The sequence below is a fragment of the Castanea sativa genome, chromosome 4, assembly GCF_040712315.1.
Source record: "Castanea sativa cultivar Marrone di Chiusa Pesio chromosome 4, ASM4071231v1".
NCBI classification, from domain to species: domain Eukaryota; kingdom Viridiplantae; phylum Streptophyta; class Magnoliopsida; order Fagales; family Fagaceae; genus Castanea; species Castanea sativa.
Genome location: NC_134016.1, coordinates 35,701,713 through 35,724,897, shown reverse-complemented (window position 1 = coordinate 35,724,897; position 23,185 = coordinate 35,701,713). Strand labels below are relative to the sequence as shown.

Below are 23,185 nucleotides of genomic sequence, written 5' to 3'. Positions count from 1 at the left end.
ATTCTTGAAGAATTTATTAGTTTATATTTTTTTTTATGGCATAGTTAATTTATTCATAGATGCACACTTTGCAAGTTAAGAATTTTGTCGGTGGCTTCATGTACAAGTGGGTTTTGATCATCCATATTAGCCTAACACAAACATTAATAAACAAGTAAGTAACACATAAACATACAAAGATAGTAGCTTGGAAACGTCGGTGACCTTAAAAGTATAAAAGAAAATAGCATAATAGCAATGTGTTTGGTACTTGACCCTTATTAATAAGGTAGGTGAGATTTCTCTTTTTTTGGTTACTACTTACTACCACACTTAGCTTTAAAGATAGGTTGAATTATAAATACATGTAAAACGTCGGCCCTATTAAATTCTACATTTTGTCATTATCGAACACTAAAATAATTTTTTTATAAATAATTTTTTGAAAATTTAAAAAGTGAATTATTGCATGAAGTTTGATGAGTGATATAGGGAAAGAAGAACCGAAAAAGATTTTAGGGAAATATTAATTGATACTCTTAAGGCAATGTTTAATAATTTATTTAAAGAAAATTTTTATGAAAAAAGAAAAAAAAATTAATATTTTGACAGTTTTTTCTATTTTTCATAAAAGTGGTGTCGAAACTTTCTTAAAATGAATTATTAACTATTATTCTAAGGGCATTCGTTAGTATAACCCAAGGTTTTATAAGGGCCTAATTGGTAGCAATTTTTTTTTTAATTTAATTTCAAAAACTCTGAAAATTTTGTTTTGGAAATGGTAGATTTTCTTTTTTCAAAATAAACAAATGGGTTTTGAAGATGCAACTCAATAAACAACACAATAAACAATGGCAAATCACAAAACAACCCCACACCCATTCAATTTCCACGTCTCACTTTCCAAGATCCATTTTTCAACCAAACCCAAACGGGCCGACACACTTTCATTATTGACTCAAAACCCACTTTTAGGACTACAAATGCGTTGCATATAAAAGTTTAAAATTATTCATTTAATTTTATTTTGAATGTGCTTCGTGCATAAACATCAACATATTAGATTATATACTAAATCTTGGTTAATTTTCTTATTAAAAAAGATTGAGTTTGTTCACTGGCTATTTGATTGAATTTTTCTTTTCCAATTTACAGTAATCATTATGAATAAAAAATTTACCCATTCACAAAATCTATGGTGATAATTAATAATAATTAAATAATAGTTATTTTTATGAAGTATAACTAAATTACAGTTGAAATTACATTATTTGAGTTAATTATATAGAATGATTTTCATTGAACTTATAAAAATTGAATTCATCATCCTTGTTTTATTATAAATTATATTATGAATCAATTATAAGAATAATATGATATAATATAAACTTATCTACAATTTGGCACAATCCAATTAGATATATTTTTATACTTACATACACATAAACATGTAATATTATATATACTTAAATTGAGCTTTGGCCTCACACGTTAATTTATAAACATGTTATTATATTTGAATTTAGCGTATTCAATAGTTGAGTATAAATTTTGACTTGAAATTAGCTTATTTGCTAAATAAAATTAGCATAAACAAATTTTACTCAAACTGAGCCTAAATTGTTTATAAGTAGTTCGGTTCATTTGCAACCCTTCCTATCACAAAGATCAGTCCATTGACATCTTAAGCATCCACAGCCTTAAGTTGCCACCCTTCTCAAACAACACATACATCCCTAAAAAGGCTTCATGACACCACCAAAGCCCAAACATAGTGGATTGAGATCCAGTAGGTATGTATTATAAAGGTTGCAATTAAATCCACACAAAAAAAACCCAGAAACAGTGGTTTAAAGTTTTCTAAAAATCATTCTGTACAGTGTCTTTTGAGTACTTTTTAGAAATAAAAAAATTAGAAATACGACCAAATGCCTTGAACAAACTGATTTATTAAAAAATTAATTTTTATAATTTCCAACAAATCAGGCTCTATCATTCAAGCCTTTATTAGTGATCATTCATACAATGTGTTTCTAGTTTCTACCCTAAGATCTATCAAATCAAGCATTAGATAGCCTCAACCAAACATGAAGACTCTAGCAAAAATGTCTTCTATAATTAATAGATGATGTATATGAGAATATGACATATACAGACAGAGAAATAAATTTTAATCTTTGCATGAGTGTTATTTTTTAAAATTATAATTATGGTTTTTAATTATTTAGTGATACTGTTCTCCGTACTTTATTAACAATTAAGTCTTTCTCAAAAATTCTTCTAAAAAATCAGAAAGTCTTTCTCAAAAAAAGAAAAAAGAAAAAAAGTCCATATTCCTGGCCTTAGTCAAACCTTATGGCCATGACTGTGAAGGGAAAATACCTAAACTTGTTCTACGATGGTCCCATCTCTTGGTTTTTTTATTTATTTATTAAATCTTTTATTGTTTAAATTTTTGGCAAAGGACAAACATCATAGGCAAAGGAAATCCCATCTCTAAGTTATTGTCGAGTCACACCAACATGCTAGACATTTGGCATGTCATACTTCTTACTAACTAACTAACTAATAGGCAGGGACGGAACCAGAGTTTAAACCTAGGAGGGGCCAAGGTATAAAAAAAATTTCCATGAAAATCTAAGCTAGCATATTTAATATTAACAAAAGAGGGCTAAAATGAGGTTTTACCCCTTTTTGTAAAACGCCTCTTATCTGAAACTATTTAGGAATATGCCCCTGTTTTGAAACTCGATTTTTAGAAAATTGAATTTCAATGCAAAACTCAATTTGTGTTTTGTGATTGTAGATTTGTGGTTGTTTTGTGTGTCTTTTTTGTTTAGACTGGATTGTTGCTTAATTTGTTGATAATTTTGGTTTGTTTAAATGTTATTCTTGTTATTTTTGGGACAATTGGGTTTATTTAGATTGGAAATGTGATATGTTTTGTGGGTATTTTTGGTTAGGTTCAAAGGTTTTTCTTATTATTCTTAGGACAACAAGTAAAGGGTTGGTCAATTTGTAAATTTGGATAGAGGACAAGGGCCAATAATATATATTTTGAGAAAATTGTAATTTTCTATATGTATATATATACTAAGAAAAAAAAAATGAGATAGAGTGGGAGGGGGGGGGGGGCATGGCCCCCTCAGCCCTAACTTAGTTCCGTCACTGCTAATAGGTGTAAAGAAAAATAGATTTTGTCCCTATTATATAAATAAATAATTACTATTTTATTTATATATTTTGTTGTTGTACATTGTAAGTATGCATGGGTAGGGGCAGAGCTATAGCAAGGCTTGGGGGCTGGGCCGGGGTGGGGCCATGACCCCCCCACCCACCACCTTTTTTTAAATTATTTTATATTGTGTGTAAGTATTAAAAATTTTAAATATTTAGCTACAAAAATAGAAGTTAGCTCCCTCTAAATGTTTGAGTTAATCTAATGATGTTCTTAAAAGCCAATAGAATTTGTTAATTGGTCTAGTAGTTATTGAGACAAGGTAGTTTTAGTTTTCTTTAATTCGTTTTTTTTACATGTTTAATATCAAACTAGACAATTTTTGTATTGTATTGGAGTTTAAAAAAAGATAAGTTCCCCTAAAAAATTATCTTGTGGATATATACATATATATATATATGTGCGTGTGTGTGTGTGTGAAAGTTTTTAATTTTATATACAATATATTTATAAATTATGGCCTACTCTAGTATCAAAAAAAATATTAATGTTTATATTTGTGTATGTGCATTTACGCATGCGGATGATAATTTATCTTAACTCGAGACTAATATATTAGTAGCAAAATTTGGCCCTCTCAAACAAAAAATCCTAGCTCTGTACATGGGTGGGGTTGTTACAGTTCAAGCTTGAGCCCTTAGGCACCACCAAAAAAAAAAAAAAATGGAACCATTAAGATATCTTTCAAACCCTAATTATTATTACCACTATATTTTGCAATTATACGTAATGTTAAAGACATATTGATGTGGCAAAATCAATAAAATATATATAAGAACAAGAAAATTAAAGGATAAATCTAAGAATCAACACTTAATGTCACTTATGAGCTATGAATCAACATCCAATGATTGGAAATGATCTAATCTGAATTTTATTAATCACATCTATTTAGAACTGAAAGATAAAAATAACATACCAAAACTAATCTTAACTAATCTCAAATACTAATACCTATCTAATCTCAAAATTAAACAAAGGAATAAAAATCAATCTAATAAGGTGCTGTCCTTCTCATATATTATAAATCTTTTTTTTGTTAAGTATTAAGGAAGATTTAAACTTCAAATTTTTTATTCGATAAGTTGAGGTAATTACAACTCATACGTATTATGGATCTTATAATCTAAATCAATCTAGTAAGGTGTTGTCCTTATCATATATTATAAACCTTCTTGTTAAGTATTAAGGAAGATTTAAACTTCAAATCTTTTATTCGATAAGTTGAGGTAATTACAACTCATACGTACTATGGATCCTATAATCTAAATAATAATAATAATAATAATAATAATAATAATAATAATTTAAGTTTTAAATGACTTGAGTCTTGAAGTGATGATGTACTTATCAGTTATTTGAGACCAAAAAAGGAAAGTAATTTTGACTCTTTATTTTACAACAAAAAGATAGGTACATGTTATGTTGCAACAAAAATAAAGCACTTTTGGTCCAATTAGCAAAAAATAAAAAATAAACACATGGCCAAAATGACAAATGATAGGCACATAACATGGCAAGATTTAAGGAATTGGGCTTTTTTTTTTTTTTTTTTTTGAGAATCAAGGAATTGGCCAGATTTGATTGCAATGGTTGTGATCATTCATTATGATTATTATTTTTATATGAATTTATTTACAGATATATATTATGCATGACTAAGTCCTACTGCATATGACTTACAGTTGTAACTAATCATGCCCTTTTAATGCTTTACTTGTTCTTTGCTATTTGTTTTTGCGTTTTTATTTTTTATTTTTATAGTATTATTATTATTAAAATAAAGTTTATTCCTTATTAAAAAATAGGCAAGAATTGTAGCAAGTTCTTTATTATCAAAGAATACAGATAAGTTTTATCTGAAAAAAGAAAAAGAAAAAGATAAGATTGGTTTTCAGCTGTTACATAATATAGCACTAAGCCCCAAATAGTTGAATTATGAACGATTCCTTCGGCCAAATTATGCATGCATTTAAATTAGCTTTTTTTTTTTCTTTAAAATTTAAATTATTTGTTTGTATACGATTTTTTAGAGTTACATTTTGTTAGTACAATTGTATTTTTTTTTCTCTTTTTTAAAAATCAACAAAAAGCTAATTCAAACGCAAAATTTGATAGGCAATTACCTTTCTAAGTATGTGATACAATCATTCTACTAGAAAAGAAAAAAATAAAGGCAATACACTCATCATCATAATAATAATAACAATAATAATAATAATAATAGAAACATAACAATTAATTTTGCTATTATCTTATTGTGCCATGTCATCCACCTATTTTCAATATTTTTTTTAATCTCTTCGTATCCTCATTAATTATTTTTTTTGAGAGAGAATAGCCTCATTAATTTCTTACATTACTATTACACTTATGAAAAATAGTAATCTATTTACATAATAATGATATATAAAAATAAAAGCAAAGCTATTAATTTTGTTACTCTCATTGTGCTGTGCCATCCATCTATTTTCAACACTTTATTTATTTATCTAGTTTGTCTCTGCTTATCCTTATTGACTTCACACCTTACTATTACACTTAAAACAATATTTCTCTCCGGCTTCTATCTCTTTATCTTCCCACTACTTTCTAACTTTTTTGTTACACATCCTCAATCCTTTTGTCTTCCTTTTACTATAAATATCTTATCATCTCTCACATTTAATTCATATTTTTCCCTCAAAAAAAGTAATTACTCTATTTCTCTCTATCTTTATCTTTCTTTTAGTGGATTTTTTTGATTCTTTGTTTCATCTCTACTATTCATTAAAACTCTACAATCCAGAACTCTACTATGGATTGATGAGATTGATTGTGTTTTTTTTAGCTATATATATATATATATATCTTTTTTTTAGGTTTTTTTTTTCCTTTTCTTTGATTGTTAGTTGCTATTCTATTACATAGTAATACTTTTATAGTTGATGTTTATAACTATACCTTTTATTTTGACTCTTCTTCTTCGCATTCTCTTTTCTATAAATTAGTTACTTTCTTTCACATTCTCTTATGAAAAAAGTAATTTTTCTTTATTGCAACTCTACTTTAAGTTGATGAATTTTTATGTTTTTTTTTTTTAACTCTACTTTGAGTTGATAAGTTTTAGTGTTATGAACTTATGATTTTTGAGTTTTGTTTGAGTTCATTCTTAATTATTTTGGAAGTGAAAATTTGAGTTTATATCAAACACAATCTAAATGGCTATATAGATACCAAAAATAATAGAATGATATATTTGTAGAGATAAAAATATGAAAAATGCTTTATATATATTTTTTAAATTTTAAAAATAACAAATTATCTTCAACAAATTTTATAATACAAATTATATATACTATATTATAAAAAACAAATTTTGTATTATTCCTTATCACGTGATTTTGTGACTAGTACTATGAAAACATGAGCACTAACCAATGATGAAGGCAAGTGCACATTCACTCTCACACCATTAGTCATTAGATAATGTAACTATCAATGAGATAGGAGGATGGCTCCATACAAAAAAAAAATCACTAAACTTATATTTTAACTTACCAAGAAGCTCAAATTAATCATTTTTTATTTTGATGAATAATTTAATTTATCAAGTTGTAGTTTAAAAATTGACTCTTAATAATAATTATTGCTATTTTCAAAAGTTGAATGCTTTATTCCACAAAAAATTATTTATTTATTGAAGCATAAATTCTCTAGTGTCTTGTAGTAGAATGTCTCTTCTAAATTTCTAAATGTTATATGACTTTTCAAACGCTTGATTTGGTGCATGTGGAAACTTTATAAAAATACAACTATACAAGCACTATATGACAACCCCATTTTACACGGATCTTTGCTGTTGAGTTTGATTCAAGCCATAGTCAAGTCTCGAAAAAAGCAAAACCCAAAAAAAAAAAAAAAAAACATTCTTCAATCTTCAACTTTTTATTTATTTTATTTATTTTTTTTAACAACATCGTCAAAATCTAAGTCCTGGGTTAGAAAGATTTGGTGGGCATGAGCATGAGCATAACTTTCAATCAAAGCCAAGCCCATTGCACACTACTTGGAATCTCAGCAAAATAGCAATGGCAGCACTTGCACACACACAAAAAGTTTTCACCTTTTATTAATTTTCATACATGTACAGGTATTTATATTCTCTTATCTCACTCTTTCCTCAAAAAAAATAAAAAAAACATACTTAACTGTATCCACGCACCTAAAAACTCGCTGAGAAGCTTATTTAAAGGCAAAAATGATTTAAATCCTCAGCCAAATTTAGCTGAACTCTTTTTACAAAACCGACAAATCTGATACCGACACATTTCACCTAATATGGTTATCTTTGACAAACGTCAAGATAAGGAAGGCACATGGTTCGTTCCTCTCCTAAAAAAGGATACACATTATTGATCGGTGTACTTTTTGTCTGAACGAAGTTGCCTGCTTCAGACTCCCAGTTCTGACAGTTGAGTTTCCCTGTTATCAATAATGGTGTATCTGATACATTTGAGGTTAGTCTACATCTGGGGTAGTCTTATTTTTCTTGAAATCCCATCTGGGTTGTTTTTAATGTTGTTTCTTTTTGTGCCTGATATAGTGATTTCTTATGCATGTGTCTATGAGGAAAGCTACTTTAAGAATTGAGCTATGGTGGTCTTTATTTCTTATTTGAATATATTGAAGTTGATTCTCATATTGGTTGTCCTTAACTATCCTAAATTGTATTTGGGTAGAGCTTTGGATTATGGTCCTTTTGCCTATGGTAGATGAAAAACATTTTTTTTTTCCTTTGAAAAAAGAGAGAGAAGAAGTTGACAGAATTGCCTGTTAATAATGCTTTCTGAGTTCAAAGAACTGGTTTTGTTTAGTAATGTTGTTTCCACATTTCGTTATCTGTTATATTTGAAAATAACACCAATATGTTGTAGTTATCGCACTTTCTCAGATACTATAACTCTTCTTCTGTTCTCAAAGCCCCTAACTTGGGTAAAGCGGCTGTTTACTAATGCTATTCATGGATCTGACAAGAATTTCTGATACAAATCTAATTTCTATGTTCTTGATTTTAAACTTATCTTTTTCCAGTTTGTAGATGTTAGTTTTGGTTTCTTCTTCTTCTTATTCTTCTTCTTCTTCTTCTTCTTCTCTCTCTCTCTCTCTCTCTCTCTCTCTCTCTATTATCTTTAAGGATTTTAGTATTTTACCAGTATGAAATAAATGCTAGCTTTGAGTTGAAAAATCTTTCCTGTATTGTAATTCATTTCTAGAAACATGTACAAGCTATAGCACATTTTAGAAGATATGTTTCTTATTAAAAACTTTCTCCTTTTTTGTTGCAGTCAATTTCTGTAAGTTGAGGTGATTCTGAGGTAATTGCAATGGATCTAACATTGGGATTCCGCCTCACCTTGTTTCTTGCCTTGGTTTCTCTTCCTGCGATTTTGGCTCAAGATATTGGAACTGCTAAAATTTTAGTGGATGGCACTAAAAGGGTAGCTGAAATTGATGATAATTTCATCTGTGCAACTATTGATTGGTGGCCTCGTGATAAGTGTGACTACAAACAATGTCCATGGGGGAATACATCTGTTATTAATTTGGTGAGGATTTAGAAACTTACCTCAGTATAAGACTAAATTAGCATTGAAAGACTGATATCATACTTCTCATTAAATTGCTGAAAAACAGTTAGGCAGTTTGAATCACTGCTCGGTGTGGTTTGGTTTTTTCAGGACTTATCTCATCCTTTACTTGCCAAGGCTATCCAAGGTTTGTCTGTCTGCTTCAATATGTATCCATATTTTGGAAATTTTCATGTCATTCAAGTATTATTTAGAGTGATAATGATAAACAAGAGCCTCTGCTTATATTATTGATATCTTGTTGGTATATTTTGATGGACAACATAACGTTACTCTTTTAATTTTGGTGGAATGATAGCTTTCAATCATTTGAGGATAAGAATTGGAGGTTCTTTGCAAGATCAAGTGGTGTACAATGTAGGAAACTTGAGGTATCGTTGCCATCCTTTTCGAAAGATGAAGGACGGGTTATTTGGATTTTCAAAGGGATGTTTATACATGAGGAGGTGGGATGAGCTGAACCATTTTTTCAGTAAAACAGGGTAAGCTTTATGACATTCGAACATTTATTTTCTAACCCCTCCCTCCCAAAAAAAAAAAAAAAGATTTTTGGAATATTATATGTCAACTGAATTCTGAAATTTTTTTTTTTAAAAAAGAAGAAGATTTACGTACCAAGGTTTTGTTTATGTTTTGTCAACCCTAATAGTGACCAAAAAACCCTATCTCTGTTCTACTTAATTATTAATTCAAACATAATATGCAAAGTAGATGCCCTAAACTCGTGATTGATTCAAAATTGCTAAATGCATCACAAAGTTATTTTGTCAATCTTAAACTGGACTTCCGTGTAAGTAGATTGAGTACAATACATACAGCACATCAGTCCAGATATTCCTTCCATTTTACCATACCACTTACACTCTTTTTTAAATGCTGTCTTAGTTTCCTTATGCAAATTCATTGAGAATGCCTTATGTCTACCAATTGGGAATGCTGGGTTTCTATATCTCAAGTTTTAGTGTTTTACCATTCTTCCATGTTCTTTTCAGATTAAACATTTGTAAACATAATTCAAGTTTTTCCTGAAGTTTTCAAATAATTATGATCTTCTTTTGACTTCCACAAGATTTCCCTATGGTATTGAATTTATGAATTTGTTTTTAGAGGTATTTCAGGAAATGATTTTTTTTTTTTGGTTGGTTTTTTCCTGTGTTGGGGGGGGAGGGGGGTATGGTTTGCATGCTCACTTGTTATGTGAATCTTTCATTTGCAGGGTAATTGTGACATTTGGCTTGAATGCTCTTTATGGGAGGCACAAGCTTAAGGGGAATGCTTGGGGAGGAGATTGGGACTCTAGCAATGCCAGGAGTTTAATGAAGTATTCCATTTCAAAGGGATACAAGATAGATTCATGGGAATTGGGTAGGATTAATAGACAAAATTCTTTATTGTTGCCATTATCTTGTTCCTCTTCATCACTATCCTTGCCTTTGCTACTGTAGGTAACGAGTTGTCTGGAAATGGTGTTGGTGCAAGTGTTGGTGCTGAACTGTATGGGAAAGACTTGATTAAGCTTAAAATTTTTATGAATGACTTGTATAAGACATCCAAATCGAAGCCTTCACTCATTGCACCTGGAGGTTTCTATGACCAAGCATGGTTCGCTAAACTTCTTCAGGTTTCAGGTTCAAATGTAGTCAATTTGGTGACTCATCATATATATAATTTAGGTGCAGGTATGTGACCATGGTACCAAACTTCTTTTAGTGTTGATACCTGTACATTTCACTACTGGTGATATTAAAAGCTCATTCTACACAATTTGCACTTGCATAGTATTAAAAAATAGCTTAATTTGAAATTGATTGTGCATAGGAGAATTGTATGCAGAGGATATGTTCCAGTGTCTTTTTTTCCCATTAATTTTTCTCCGCTAAGAGTTGGAGTGTTGCATGTCAGCAACAATGAATGGTTAAGAGCATGCAAAAAATTATTTGATGTGCAAATTATTGTTATTTCTTTCGTTCTTATAAATTGTATCCTGACCGGAAATTGGTATGGAAGTTGAAACCCAACAGGGCAAAAAGACAACTGTAAGTTTGTTTTGGTTTCATATATTGCTTTTGGCTGCTTAGGTCAAGAGCATTTTAATACCTCTGATTTCTGAATGATGTCTTTCTTATGGAAATAAATTAGATTTTTCATACCCTGACACACATGATTGTGCATGCACTCACAAACACTCCCCCTTCCTATTTATTGCTGTGCCCATATCTGCTTTTACAGTTGCTCTCTCCATTTCAGGTAATGACCCGAGTCTTGTAAAGAATATAATGGATCCCTCTTTCTTAAGCAAGATATCGGAGACATTTAACAGTCTTCAGCAAACTATTCAGCATAATGGTCCTTGGGCTTCTGCATGGGTTGGAGAATCTGGTGGTGCCTATAACAGTGGTGGTCGCCACGTGTCTGACTCATTCATGGACAGCTTCTGGTAATCTTGGTCTCCTCATTACTTCCATCATTTTTAATTTATTTTTTTAAACTATAAGCATTTATAGCCACAAAAAAAAAGAATTTACTACTCTTCCATCTTTTCTCTTTCATTAATTCTGTAATGACTTATTTATATATGAATTTTTAGGTACTTAGATCAGCTTGGAATGGCATCCAAGTTCAATACTAAAGCATATTGCAGGCAGACTTTAGTTGGTGGGAATTATGGTCTCCTCAACACAGCCACATTTGTCCCCAGGCCTGATTACTACAGGCAAGTTCATTGAAATCTTATTTTTTATGGGGAAGGTCCTTGCAGGGCTTATCTAATTCATATCATTTCCTTTTGTTTGATGCTTTTTTTTTTTTTTTTGGAGTAGTGCACTTCTATGGCATCGACTTATGGGAAAAGGTGTTCTTGCTGTTAGAACTGGTGATTCACCACACCTACGCTCTTATGCCCACTGTTCAAAAGGAAGAGTAAGGCTTTATTATACGTTAACTTTGTCTCCAATCAGAAGGAAATAATTTTGAGGCAATGTAGGAGTCTTAAGGCAAATTTGGACTAGGAGGTGTAGGTCTATCTTTATCATGGTCACATGTTTATAAGCACCGTACTTTTATCATCCTTATTCCTGTGACCGTCTAAACCCAGATCTTTAACATCAATATTTTCAGTGACACCCATGTTTTCTTAGGTCCCAACTTTTGCATGTTAATTACATAGGCTTCATAATTGTTCTAACTAAGCTGATCTGTCAATACTTTAGCTTATTTTACTTGCATACATATGGCTTGGTCTATTTTCAACAGATCTTTTTTAATCAACTAAAACAAAATTTGATTTTTGAAATGGAATTTCAATCTTCTCCCAATTCTCAAACCCCCCCACCCCAACCAAAAAAAAAAGTCTAAGAAATTTCTTCGGTATAGTTTCGTATTGCTCTTTTTATATCTTGTATTCCATGATCTTGCTATACTAATTTTGACAATTTTCATCACCTTGTACAGGCGGGTATTACTTTGCTCCTGATTAATTTTAGCAATCAGACTAGGTTTGTCATCAATGTTGAAAATCTAATGAATGGCAATTTGCCTGCAAATGGGAGAAAAATCCAAAGCCAAAATTCTGTCGTGCATAGTATTAAGAAAACGGTTGCTTGGGTTGGAATCAAAGCTTCAGATGGACCATTGTACAGAGAGGAGTTTCACTTGACCCCCAAAGATGGGAATCTTCAAAGTGAAACCTCAGTTCTAAACGGAGTTCCATTAGTGCTTACAGATCATGGAGAAATCCCAAAATTGGCCCCTGTCCTGAATAATGTGCATTCTCCATTATATATTGCACCTTACTCCATTTCTTTCATAGTACTTCCCAACTTTGATGCTCCTGCTTGTGCATAATTTTCTCTTCACTCTTGACTCAGAGCTTTTGGTTCTGATGTCTTTAGTGTAAGTAATAGTCTCTTCAATAAGAAATTTCTGATGTAATAAGATACTATTCATAATCTAGCTGATTTATAATCTTATTATTTTTTAATCAAAGACCTGAGTTTTTGTAATCATTTCTGATGAACATATCTATCATTTAAATTTCTGCTTGCTAGTTTGTGTCATATCCTGAATCTTAACCTTTTCTTGTTGTGATTATTTTTCCCTTTTGGCTCAAATTCTCATTTAAAATGACATTCTTATCACAGATAGCCTAGGAATTGTTTAAACCCACATCAGTGTTTTTGGATTGGATTGAGCAAAACCACAAGTTTGTGCTTAATCCCTGCAAGTACTATTTTCCATTCCATTTCCTCCTTCAATGAGGTTCTTTATTATGGAAAATTTTACAAGCATTCTTCCCTGAAATCTATCTTATATCTTCATAAAAAATAGTATTCTGTCAAGTTTGCCCATTTCTGACCAAGCCTTGATTGTTTGATCTCAACCATAAAATGTTAATGAATCAACTGAATGATAAGATGATATTATTCTAGTAAAAAAGATTTATTCCTAAAATGCTGTGAATATCAGTCCTTTGCTATAATTTTTATTCAATACCTGGATTCGTTTAATTTCAACAGGGCTGAGATCAATCACACACTTCTTGGCCATTCGCCATGTTAATAGGCTTAAACTTAAACAGTTGACATGAGAAAGATGTGAACGCTTTACTCATAATTTATTAACTGGAAGTAGTGTAAAGTGAAAGACCACGAGTGCACAACAAAATGTCTGTTATAATATTTTTATAACACCCTCATTTTAAGTCGTTGTGAATCTAGGTACAATATTTAAAAAAAAAAAAAATATATATATATATATATATTATTTTGACCTGTGAGTGATGAGTTGAGACCTCAACTTATTGTGAATGTTGACAATTTGTTATGCCCATAAAAGAACTCTTGTTTCCCCCCAAAAAACTTGTAGCTTAACAGGCTAACACATTTTAATATTTTTAATGGAGATATTCATGGTCCAAATTACTCTTTAATCTCCCCTAACTATTGAGTTATCCCACCCCTCAGGGACGGAGCCAGAACTTGGAGTTAGCGGGGCGACTTTGCTGCTAGCTGTGTGCGGTGGCTCCGACCCTTGAGTTTATTTTTTTACTACTAAGGATTTTTGTTAAAATTTTTTTAAATGGCCAAGTAGTTTGTTCTGGGTAAAATATATTGATTGGACTTAATTTTTTTAGTTTATTATATTGGTAATTTTTATTGTTGAGCTAATTTTTTTGAGTTTTTATATTTTGTTTTAGATTTAATCTATTAATTTTTTATGTCCTTTAAAAGGTGAAAAATGCTAAAACTACAAAATTTTTACAAATTGCTAATGTGATAAGTGGTTATTGATATATAAAAAGTTATGCAAGTATACGAACTAATAAGAATTTGCTACCTTAATAGTTTGTATAAACATTGTAAAAACGTTTTTGGCTATAAGATTACTCTCAAAAAGAATTAATGGCATTATTAAGGGGGGCAAAGTGTAATTTTATTGAACAAAATTGTTAAACTTAGTACCTATTAATATAATAATATTTTTATAAAAAAAATTAGGGGGGGCAACCAATAACAGCTCCGCCCATGCCCAACCCCCCCAAAAAAAACTTTTGTGCCAATGAAGAATAATTCTTACAAAATCAATTAAGGAATTTCCTCTCTTTTCTTTTCTTTTCTTTTTTCACCTACGTTTGATTTTGATTTTCTATTACCGTTTGCATGGAAATCATTCTTCAATTGCCTTTGAAAAAGATTTAACTATGTAACGGATAAAGCTTTTTTTTTTTTTTCCAAAAAAAAAGGAAAAAGGAAAAGAAAAGGCATTATTTTCTCATTGCTTTTCTTTCTCAATTAACATCCTAACTCCCCTTTTAAAATTCATTACATTTTACACCATAAACTATGAATCATGTTCTTTCTGAAAATTCAAATTTTAACTATGAATCATGTTCTTTCTGAAAATTCAAATTTTAACGCTTTTTTTTTTGGTCAAGCTTTTAAGTTGTTTTGGGGAAAAGTTGAATTTCTAAATTGTGACAAATAGAAATTCTGAATCTGTTTTTTTTTTTTTTTTCCTTTTATAAAAAAAATTATTATAATGTTGTCCCTTTAATAATTGGATTTTGTTCTCTTCTTCAAAAATAGTGTGCATTGAACTCTTATATTGTTTTTAATAATTATTTAAAAAAAAAATTATTTTAATTTGTAATGTTACTCTTTTAATTTTAGGAACTGGTTTTGTTGTATTTAATTTGGTCAGTATAGCATTGTAATTATTAATGTGAGTAACATTGGCGTTGCTTTCCACTTCTTGTATCTGTTACCTTTCTCAAAGACTATAAATATTCTTCTTCTAACTTTTTTTTCAAAGCTCTAGCATGTCCTAGCTCCTATCTCTGGTTAGTTTTCTTTAATGGTTTCTGTTTCTAGCTTTTGTTCATGTTTTTTAGCCCTGGGATTTCTTTCAAACAAAAATTGTATCCAATTTTCTTTTACTCTTATTAATTTAGTTAAAATTAATTTTTTCTATCAATTTTAAATGTGAATCTCAAGTTACATGTTTTCATTTTGTAGATGTTACTTTTTTTTGTACTTTTTTTTCCCTCTTTTCTCTCTCTTTTCCTAGGGTCATGTTACAATGCTATATATATCTAAATTAATGTGCTTTAATACTTTCAAGTTATAAAATCTAGACCATATGAATGTTAAATAAATGGCTATGAATCCTATGATACTACCACCACATATGGTTCCTACTATGAGTTACACATAGTTAGGGTGCTGCAAGATCATGGCCATACATTCAATACCGTATAGTTGAGATTTCTACAACATGAATCGTGTTATAAATGAACGTGGGAGGATGCAAATCCGACGAAATGACAATAGTAAATTCCATAGTTCCCTTAAACTGAGTTGAAATACTTTGATGTCATGTAATCCAATTCCATAAGCATGTAACAATGGTACCACACCTCTATGAAGATATGTTTCTGATTTATATGTTTTCTCTTTTTTTGTTTTGCAGTTAATTTGTATAAGTTGAGTTGGCAGTGAGGCTGTTGTCATTTATCTAACAATGGGATTCAGCCTCACCTTGTTTCTCATCCTGGTTTCTCTCCCTGCAATTTTGGCTCAAGAACTTAATTTTGCTAAAATTGTAGTTGATGGAACTACAGAGATAGCTGAAACTGATGATACTTACATTTGTGCAACTATTGATTGGTGGCCCAGTGATTATTGTAGATACGGTTCTTGTACTTGGCAAAATGCATCTGCGATAACCATGGTGAGAATTTAGAAAACTTATATGTATATGTCCTCTCATCTTCATGTGTATGACATGATTTGTATTGGTGAAATCTCAGCCATACACCAATAAAATTATTGTCATGATTTCACAGCAAAATTTTCAGACCCCTTTATGTAAAATTAAAGCCATTCATTTAACATAGTATGGTTGACATTTCACCAACATGAGTCGTGTCTGTCATGAACACGAGAGAATCCAATATGAAACATCTTTCATTGAAGTATGGATTGGTTTTTTCAGGACTTGTCTAATCCTTTACTTGCCAAGACAATTCAAGGTTTGTTTGTGTTTACTTCAATAAGTTTGCATCATTTTAGAAGCTTTTCATGACATTCTAGTAAGATGTAGAGTGATGAATGGCGATCTATATCTTTTAACATTAGTATCTTTGGGAAACACTTCGACTTAAAAAATAATCTTACTCTTTCAATGCGGGTGGATTGACAGCTTTTAAGCATTTAAGGCTTAGAGTTGGAGGTTCTCCGGAAGACCAATTAATTTACAATGTAGGAAATCCAGGGAACCCTTGCCATCCATTTCAACAAATGAGAAAGGGTTTGTTTGGACTTACAAAAGGATGTTTATCCATGAGCAGATGGGATGAGTTGAACCAGTTTTTCAGTAAGACGGGGTAAGATTCATGACATTATTTAACACCTTTGGAAGACAAAACTCTTTTTAAATGTTCTCTGATTGTCTTATGAGACTACATCAAGATTGAAATTGTGCAATCATGCTTCCATTATTGTGATTGTAGTTTGAACCTTTCCTTTGCAGGGCAGTTGTAACATTTGGCTTGAATGCTCTCAATGGGAGGCATAATCAAGGTATTCTCTGGCTAGGAGATTGGGACCCTAGTAATGCTGAGGCTCTAATCAAGTATACCATTTCAAAGGGATACCATATAGATTCATGGGAATTTGGTATGTAGCAATAGACTAAGCTCTTTGTTATTGCTGTTATCTTATTGTGCTTCACCTCTATCCTCACCCTGGCAAATGTAGGTAATGAGTTGAGTGGAGGTGGCATTGGTGCAAGAGTTGAGGCTGCACAGTATGCAAAAGATCTGATCATCCTTAAAAGAATTATGACTGAGTTGTACTGGAAATCCAGTTTCAAACCTAAACTTGTAGCCCCTGGAGGATTCTATGACAAGAACTGGTTTAATCAGCTTCTTCAGGATTCAGGTTCAGGCGTAGTCAATATTGTGACATATCATATTTACAATTTAGGCCCAGGTATGCAATCATGGTTCCAAAATTCTCTTACCATTGATATACAAATCTTCTTATACAGCTTAGACTTAAAACAATTAACTTTTTCAGAAAATTTTCTTTTCCCTGAAATTAAGACTTAGCCACAGTAAATGGTTAGAAGGCAATGAAACAGTAATTCAATGTATGCAATTCTTTTTAAATGAGCCCTCACAGGAAGGATATTGAGGATCAACTCAAAACTTTTCCACTTCTAACTCTATATCATCCAATTTAGTAAGATACATGACATCTGACATAGCTCTATTCAGTTTGTAGTAAGAACATAGACAAAGTTATTAGTCTTATTTAGCCTTAGTTGAAGTGTGCTTTCTGCTGATACAACTCTGCTTCTTTTCAGCTAATGATCGCAATCTTGTAAATAAGATATTGGATCCTTCTCACCTGAGCAACTCCATATTAGGCACATTCACAGATGTTGAACAAACGGTTCAAGAGCATGGTCCTTGGGCTTCTATATGGGTTGGAGAATCTGGTGGTGCCTTTGGTGGTGGTGCTCCTAATGTGTCTGACAGATTTGTGAATAGCTTCTGGTAATCTTGGTTGCCTCATTACTTGCATCATTTCCTGTTACCTGTTCTTTCATTTTGCCAGTGAAATAGAGACTAAATCTAAAATGTTTCTGTTTAATCAATTCTAGCATTGCTTTTTTTTTTTTTTTTTTTTTTTTTTTTAATAATGAATTTTAGGTACTTAGATCAGCTTGGAATGGCAGCTAAGCACAATACTAAGGTATATTGCAGGCAGACGTTAGTTGGTGGCAACTACGCTCTCCTCAACAGAACCACATTTGAACCCAACCCTGATTACTACAGGCAAGAGCATGAAATTTTTATAAAATCTATAATGTAGAACATATATGTTGGTTTTAAAAAATAGAAAAAGAAAAAGGACAGCCCTATCTAATTGAGCAATGTTTTCTTATTTTGAATTTCTTCTTCTGAGTAGTGCACTTCTGTGGCATCGACTTATGGGAACAGGTGTTCTTGAAGTTGATACTGATGCTTCTCCAGAATTACGTATTTATGGTCACTGCTCAAAAGGAAGAGTAAGGCTCTATATATGTTGATTTTGTTCCAAGTCATTAAGAAAAGTTTAGGGACAGTGTTGGAGTCTCAAAACAATAGTTTATTAATTTTGATTTTGAGAACAATAGGTTTATCTATAACATTCTGATATGTTCAGAGCCTTCATTTTTTTTTAATCATTTGAGTTGCTCCTGTGATCATTTACAATTGATCAAGCTTGGCATGAACATGTACATCGGCCAACCCAATTTGTGTTGGTTTCCAACTATTGCAAGCGACCACATAGGTTTCATAATTGTACTAACTTGCATGATCTGTGTAGACTTCAACTTTATGCTTCACATTACAGACTGAGGTCACACCTAGACTGTTACACTCAAGGCATATATTACATGTGGCTTGCTTTATGTCCAACATATATTATGAATCAATTAGAATCAGATTTTTGCATTGCCTAGCTGGAATTAGATTGAGGATTCAAGCATTGCACTTGATTTAACATATTATATTCCTAAAACCCTTTTAAGGTGACTAAACATATAAAAAGAAAACATTACTTTGACACTAATAATTTTTCATATTGATATTTCTATTCCCTGGTCTTACCACACTAAATTGACTATTGTCATTACCTTGTTACAGACTGGTGTAACTTTGCTCCTGCTTAATTTGAGCAAGCAGTCTGAATTCGTAATCACTGTCTACAACCGCGTGAACATCAATATGCAGGGAAAGAAGGGCATTCTGCTACAAAGGTCTTCCACGTTTGGTCATAAACAAACAAATTCGAGGGATAAAAAGAAGGAAGCTTCGGATGGACTATCATACAGAGAAGAGTACCACTTAACTCCAAAAGATGGGGACATTCAAAGCCAAACCTCAGTTCTAAATGGAAATCCATTGAATGTTACAAATGGAGAACTCCCAACATTGCACCCTGTCCTAAATGATGATAATTCTCCAATATATATCTCTCCTTTGTCCATTACCTTCATAGTAATTCCCAGCTTTGAGGCTCCTGCTTGTGCATAATTTTCACCTGCGCTCACCACTTGAGCTTCATTTTGCTATGTTGTAATTACAGCAAATCATAGCCTCTGCAAAAATATGTTTCTGAATGAATAAGATATGATATATCCTTTGCTGTCATTGCTCTGAAATGTTGCTAATATCCGTGTAGACATTGCTTATTTATTTTATTCTTAATCTTCTCCAATCCTTTTTGTCCGAGTAACTTGATTTGATATTGTTTATCAATTGTAAAATATTGTTGACAATGTGTATAACTGCAATGTACACCACTTCAAGAAAGCTGGATCAAACTAGCAAGTGCAATATAATCCTATTTTTATAATAATTGGATTCTCTACAAGTAAAATTAATATGTATTATACCCTAATAGCCTTTTCATTTTCTTATTTCTTCCTAGTTATGTTAAACGCAGGATCCCCACTACAAGTTGTAAACAGTTATTGCATTCAAGTAGTAAGAACTAAACAAGGAAACAATACAAGGAAAAAATTGCAAAATGGGGGAAGGTATTGAATTTAAAGCATGCCTTAAAAAACTTGCAAAGCAATGGTAGGGATACCAAAAATTTTATTACATAAATTTTACAAATTAGGTATGGCTTGTGTTCATTGCTTTTTTGCATTAGACATGCTAAGATGTTAACACGTGTCTGAATCGTATTGTGTCCAATACAAAAAGGCAATGGACACAAGTTTCACCCTACAAATTAATATGACTCTAATTACAAAAAAGTAATTTAAAAACATGGATTCAGATTCTCTAGGTTTCTTAGGGTACTCTACTAAATGGATTTTCTTAAATCTTAACCATTTTTTAATGATTTAATCATCTAAATTTTGACATGTTAGCATTCAACTAACAATAATTTTAATTGTTTTATTTGCAACATTAATATATTATTTTAAGAGTATTATTAGTGGAATGCTAACATGGCAGAATCTAGACTTTTAAATCATAAAAGAATTGTTAGGATTTAAGGAAATTTATTGATAGAGTACCCTAGAAAATCTAAAAGATCTGAATCCTTTAAACATTTATTTATCATGTTATGGAAATGACACCAGTTATTTATCATCACGTTAGTTTGTAACTTTTTTGCAGTAAAATTGATAATAACTTTAGTATTTTCCCAAGTTAATTGGGATAGGAGATTGAAAAATGTCCGATAAAGTTGGTATTAAAATGAAAGAAAAGGATCACTTTTGAATCGTCATTATTATCTCATTTCTTTTGGTTAGTCTTTTTTTACTCAGTATCTGGAATGGTAAGTGTAGGAAATTGAAATTTGATAAGGCTGCATTGCCATGTGTCATATCTAAGGCCGAGGAGGCCATTGTAGCTTCGAGGAGATCACGCCCTCGGACGGTAAGGCTACTTCAGTGGCACGTTACTAAAGGAGATCACACTGAAGAAAAGGAGCTTTGGGAAAGGGGCAAGCCCTAACTGAAGGGATGGTGGCTGCCACTACATTTAATGCTTACCACCAAACCTCCTGGCCACATTTATGTGGAGAAGACCCCTGAACAGTGCTGTCTTGATTGCCGCAACTCACAAGGGGTTTGGGAAGGTGTCTAATGGGACAAACACTCAAGTGGTAGCTTGGGCGACCAACAACTGGAGGGCCAAGATCATCTAAAGGGGGCTATATAATGTGAGAGACCCTTCAGAGGAAAGGGATCTGAAAAATGGTGGGAGAAGATATTGTAGCAACTTAGAACAAAAATTGTAACCAAGTTTGAAGGAATTTATTCAAGAACTATTCTCCTCGGCCGAGGAGCGATTTTCTTTGCATACAGTTTAATTTTCTTTATTTTCCTACTATCCTTAATCTACTGTGTGCATTGATCCTTCCATTGAAACCTAGCCTACAAGTCTATTTTCTACAAATTCATTGTGCTGGGCTCTTTGGGCCCTAATCCTATTGCTTTTTGGGCCTAGGAACCAAAACACACCCTTACAATAAGCTTCATGCTATCATGCACAAGAACATATTGAAGCTTAAAAAAGAAAGTTATATTATATATCTAATATATGCATTAGATGTCACATAATTGGTGTAGAGCTCCCACACCCAGAAAACCTCACAATTGTCAGACATCCAACACATGTATAGTATCCATGAGATACACTTTTTTTTTTTTTTTGGATAGGTAAATAGTAACGAAAAAGCGAAGTGAGATTTAAATCACAGACATAAAAATACTACAAAAAGATGTTATTACTGTTGCGTTACAACTTGAACCCCATATAATACTTATGTCAAGAACACCCGCATCATGCAAAAATAAAGAATGATAAAGATGTATATAAAGTTATTCTTTTAAGATCTAACATGATGATGACTAGCACAATGTTATATAAAGTAGCCCAATTAGCATCTCTTAATATTTCTAACAAAGACACTTAAGATTCTCGATGAATTGAACTTGCAGTCGAGATTATAGAAACTTGTTTTCTTCAACAAATCTTGGGCTTTCGTCTTAGACTTATAAATATGAATCTAAACCTCAATAAGACTCAATTCTTTTTTCTTTTTTTTCTCTGTCATGGGTTGCTAACATCTAGTCCACTGAACCTAACAATTAACTTATTCTTTACTTATATACAGTAAAATCACTAGTAAATTGTTATACACCTTCACAAATGAACGAAAGTTTTCAAAATGTACAAATTTACACAATTCAATCTAGTTCCAAGCGAAAATCACCTCTGGGCCTTTACTTTGGAGATATAAAAGTGGGTTAGGCCCAATCTAAAGCAAAACTGAACTAAGGATTCGATTCTATTCGATTCTATTCTATTCATCTTACATTCAATTTCAAGCAAATGTTTCAGCCACAGCCTAAGAGAGAGTCAAGACTGTTTACATTACAATCATAAACCTCTCTCTCTCTCTCTCTCTCTTCCTCATTAAAATCTCCAAAACCCGACATAGAAATGGCTAAGGTTGTTCCAACAAGGTCGGAGGTTCTGTTTCTGTTTCGGTCTCTCCTACGTACAGCCCGACAGTTCAGCGACTACAACATCAGGGAATACTCCAAGCGCCGAACCATTGACGGGTTCCGCCAGAATCGGACTCTATCCGACCCGGATTCGATTGCCTCGGCTTTCTCACACGGAAAAGCCCAGCTCGAAATTGCGAAGAGACAGGCTGTGGTTTACTCTCTCTATGCTCCAAAAGTCAAGAGCATCATGGACCTCAAACCCTGTAACACAGTATAGATTATGTTTTTTTTTTTTTTTTTTCTTTTTTGAAGTTTTTGTTGCGGCAAAAAGTGTCTTGTTTCTCTAATTGTTGTTGTTATAGTGCAAGGATTTTGAATTTTCGGATATTGGGTTTTTATTGAGTAATTGTTTTTTACTATGATTTCAAGGCTTTGATGGGTTTATCTTATTTTGCTTGATTCTGTGACTGATGTTGGTGATTGAGGGATTTATGGGTTCTTTTGGTGAGTTGTTTATAATGGGTTTTGAGGTTTTCTTTGATGGGTTTTGGATTTTATGATTGAGTTTTAAGGATTTTGAGGAATGCCCAGATAGGAAACGTTGGGCAATTGATGATAAAGTGAGAAAGAATTGGTTTGGTGTTGGTGCTGGGTTTTTGGGTTTGATGTTTAGATTAGGATATACTTATCTGTGTGGTAGTTGTGGAATTTATTAGTTTGTTGAATATTTGGCTTGCGAAATGTGTAAGCAAAATAATCAAGTTTGCATTTTGTTTGTTGATAAGCTTGTGTGAAGTGAGAAATGTTT

General features: G+C 31.8%; 3 protein-coding genes across 5 annotated transcripts; all 3 read left to right on the top strand.

Moving 5' to 3' along the window:
- Window positions 1-7,472: 7,472 nt before the first annotated feature.
- Window positions 7,473-12,849, top strand: LOC142631130 (heparanase-like protein 1). 3 transcript variants are annotated; one of them, XM_075805210.1, is made up of 10 exons: window positions 7,473-7,716; window positions 8,545-8,805; window positions 8,938-8,974; window positions 9,146-9,329; window positions 10,064-10,212; window positions 10,293-10,526; window positions 11,095-11,284; window positions 11,435-11,560; window positions 11,667-11,766; window positions 12,298-12,849. In XM_075805210.1, the coding sequence occupies exons 2-10, from the start codon at window positions 8,584-8,586 to the stop codon at window positions 12,688-12,690; spliced, it is 1,635 nt and encodes a 544-aa protein (XP_075661325.1). In that variant the 5' UTR covers window positions 7,473-7,716; window positions 8,545-8,583; the 3' UTR covers window positions 12,691-12,849. The 3 variants fall into 3 exon arrangements, with proteins under 3 accessions (XP_075661325.1, XP_075661326.1, XP_075661327.1); XM_075805211.1 differs by lacking the exon at window positions 7,473-7,716 and adding an exon at window positions 7,736-7,855; XM_075805212.1 differs by lacking the exon at window positions 7,473-7,716 and adding an exon at window positions 7,870-7,967.
- A 2,897-nt stretch (window positions 12,850-15,746) lies between these two features.
- On the top strand, window positions 15,747-19,616 carry LOC142632310 (heparanase-like protein 1). The gene is made up of 9 exons (XM_075806748.1): window positions 15,747-16,074; window positions 16,339-16,375; window positions 16,546-16,729; window positions 16,876-17,021; window positions 17,103-17,336; window positions 17,713-17,905; window positions 18,062-18,187; window positions 18,321-18,420; window positions 19,043-19,616. Exons 1-9 carry the CDS (start codon window positions 15,865-15,867, stop codon window positions 19,430-19,432), a joined length of 1,620 nt encoding a protein of 539 aa, XP_075662863.1. The 5' UTR covers window positions 15,747-15,864; the 3' UTR covers window positions 19,433-19,616.
- Window positions 19,617-22,242: 2,626 nt separating this feature from the next.
- LOC142631433 (uncharacterized) lies at window positions 22,243-22,799 on the top strand. Its single transcript, XM_075805599.1, has one exon. It carries the CDS (start codon window positions 22,370-22,372, stop codon window positions 22,652-22,654), a length of 285 nt encoding a protein of 94 aa, XP_075661714.1. The 5' UTR covers window positions 22,243-22,369; the 3' UTR covers window positions 22,655-22,799.
- The last annotated feature ends 386 nt before the right edge of the window (window positions 22,800-23,185 follow it).

Coding starts and splice junctions, on each gene's coding strand:
- LOC142632310 (XM_075806748.1), top strand. CDS start 15,865: ATGGGATTCAGCCTCACCTTGTTTCTCATCCTGGTTTCTCTCCCTGCA. Junction 16,376..16,545: donor ACTTGCCAAGACAATTCAAG/GTTTGTTTGTGT, acceptor GTGGATTGACAG/CTTTTAAGCATTTAAGGCTT. Junction 18,421..19,042: donor GTCACTGCTCAAAAGGAAGA/GTAAGGCTCTAT, acceptor ACCTTGTTACAG/ACTGGTGTAACTTTGCTCCT.
- LOC142631433 (XM_075805599.1), top strand. CDS start 22,370: ATGGCTAAGGTTGTTCCAACAAGGTCGGAGGTTCTGTTTCTGTTTCGG.
- LOC142631130 (XM_075805210.1), top strand. CDS start 8,584: ATGGATCTAACATTGGGATTCCGCCTCACCTTGTTTCTTGCCTTGGTT. Junction 8,806..8,937: donor ATACATCTGTTATTAATTTG/GTGAGGATTTAG, acceptor TGGTTTTTTCAG/GACTTATCTCATCCTTTACT. Junction 11,767..12,297: donor CCCACTGTTCAAAAGGAAGA/GTAAGGCTTTAT, acceptor CACCTTGTACAG/GCGGGTATTACTTTGCTCCT.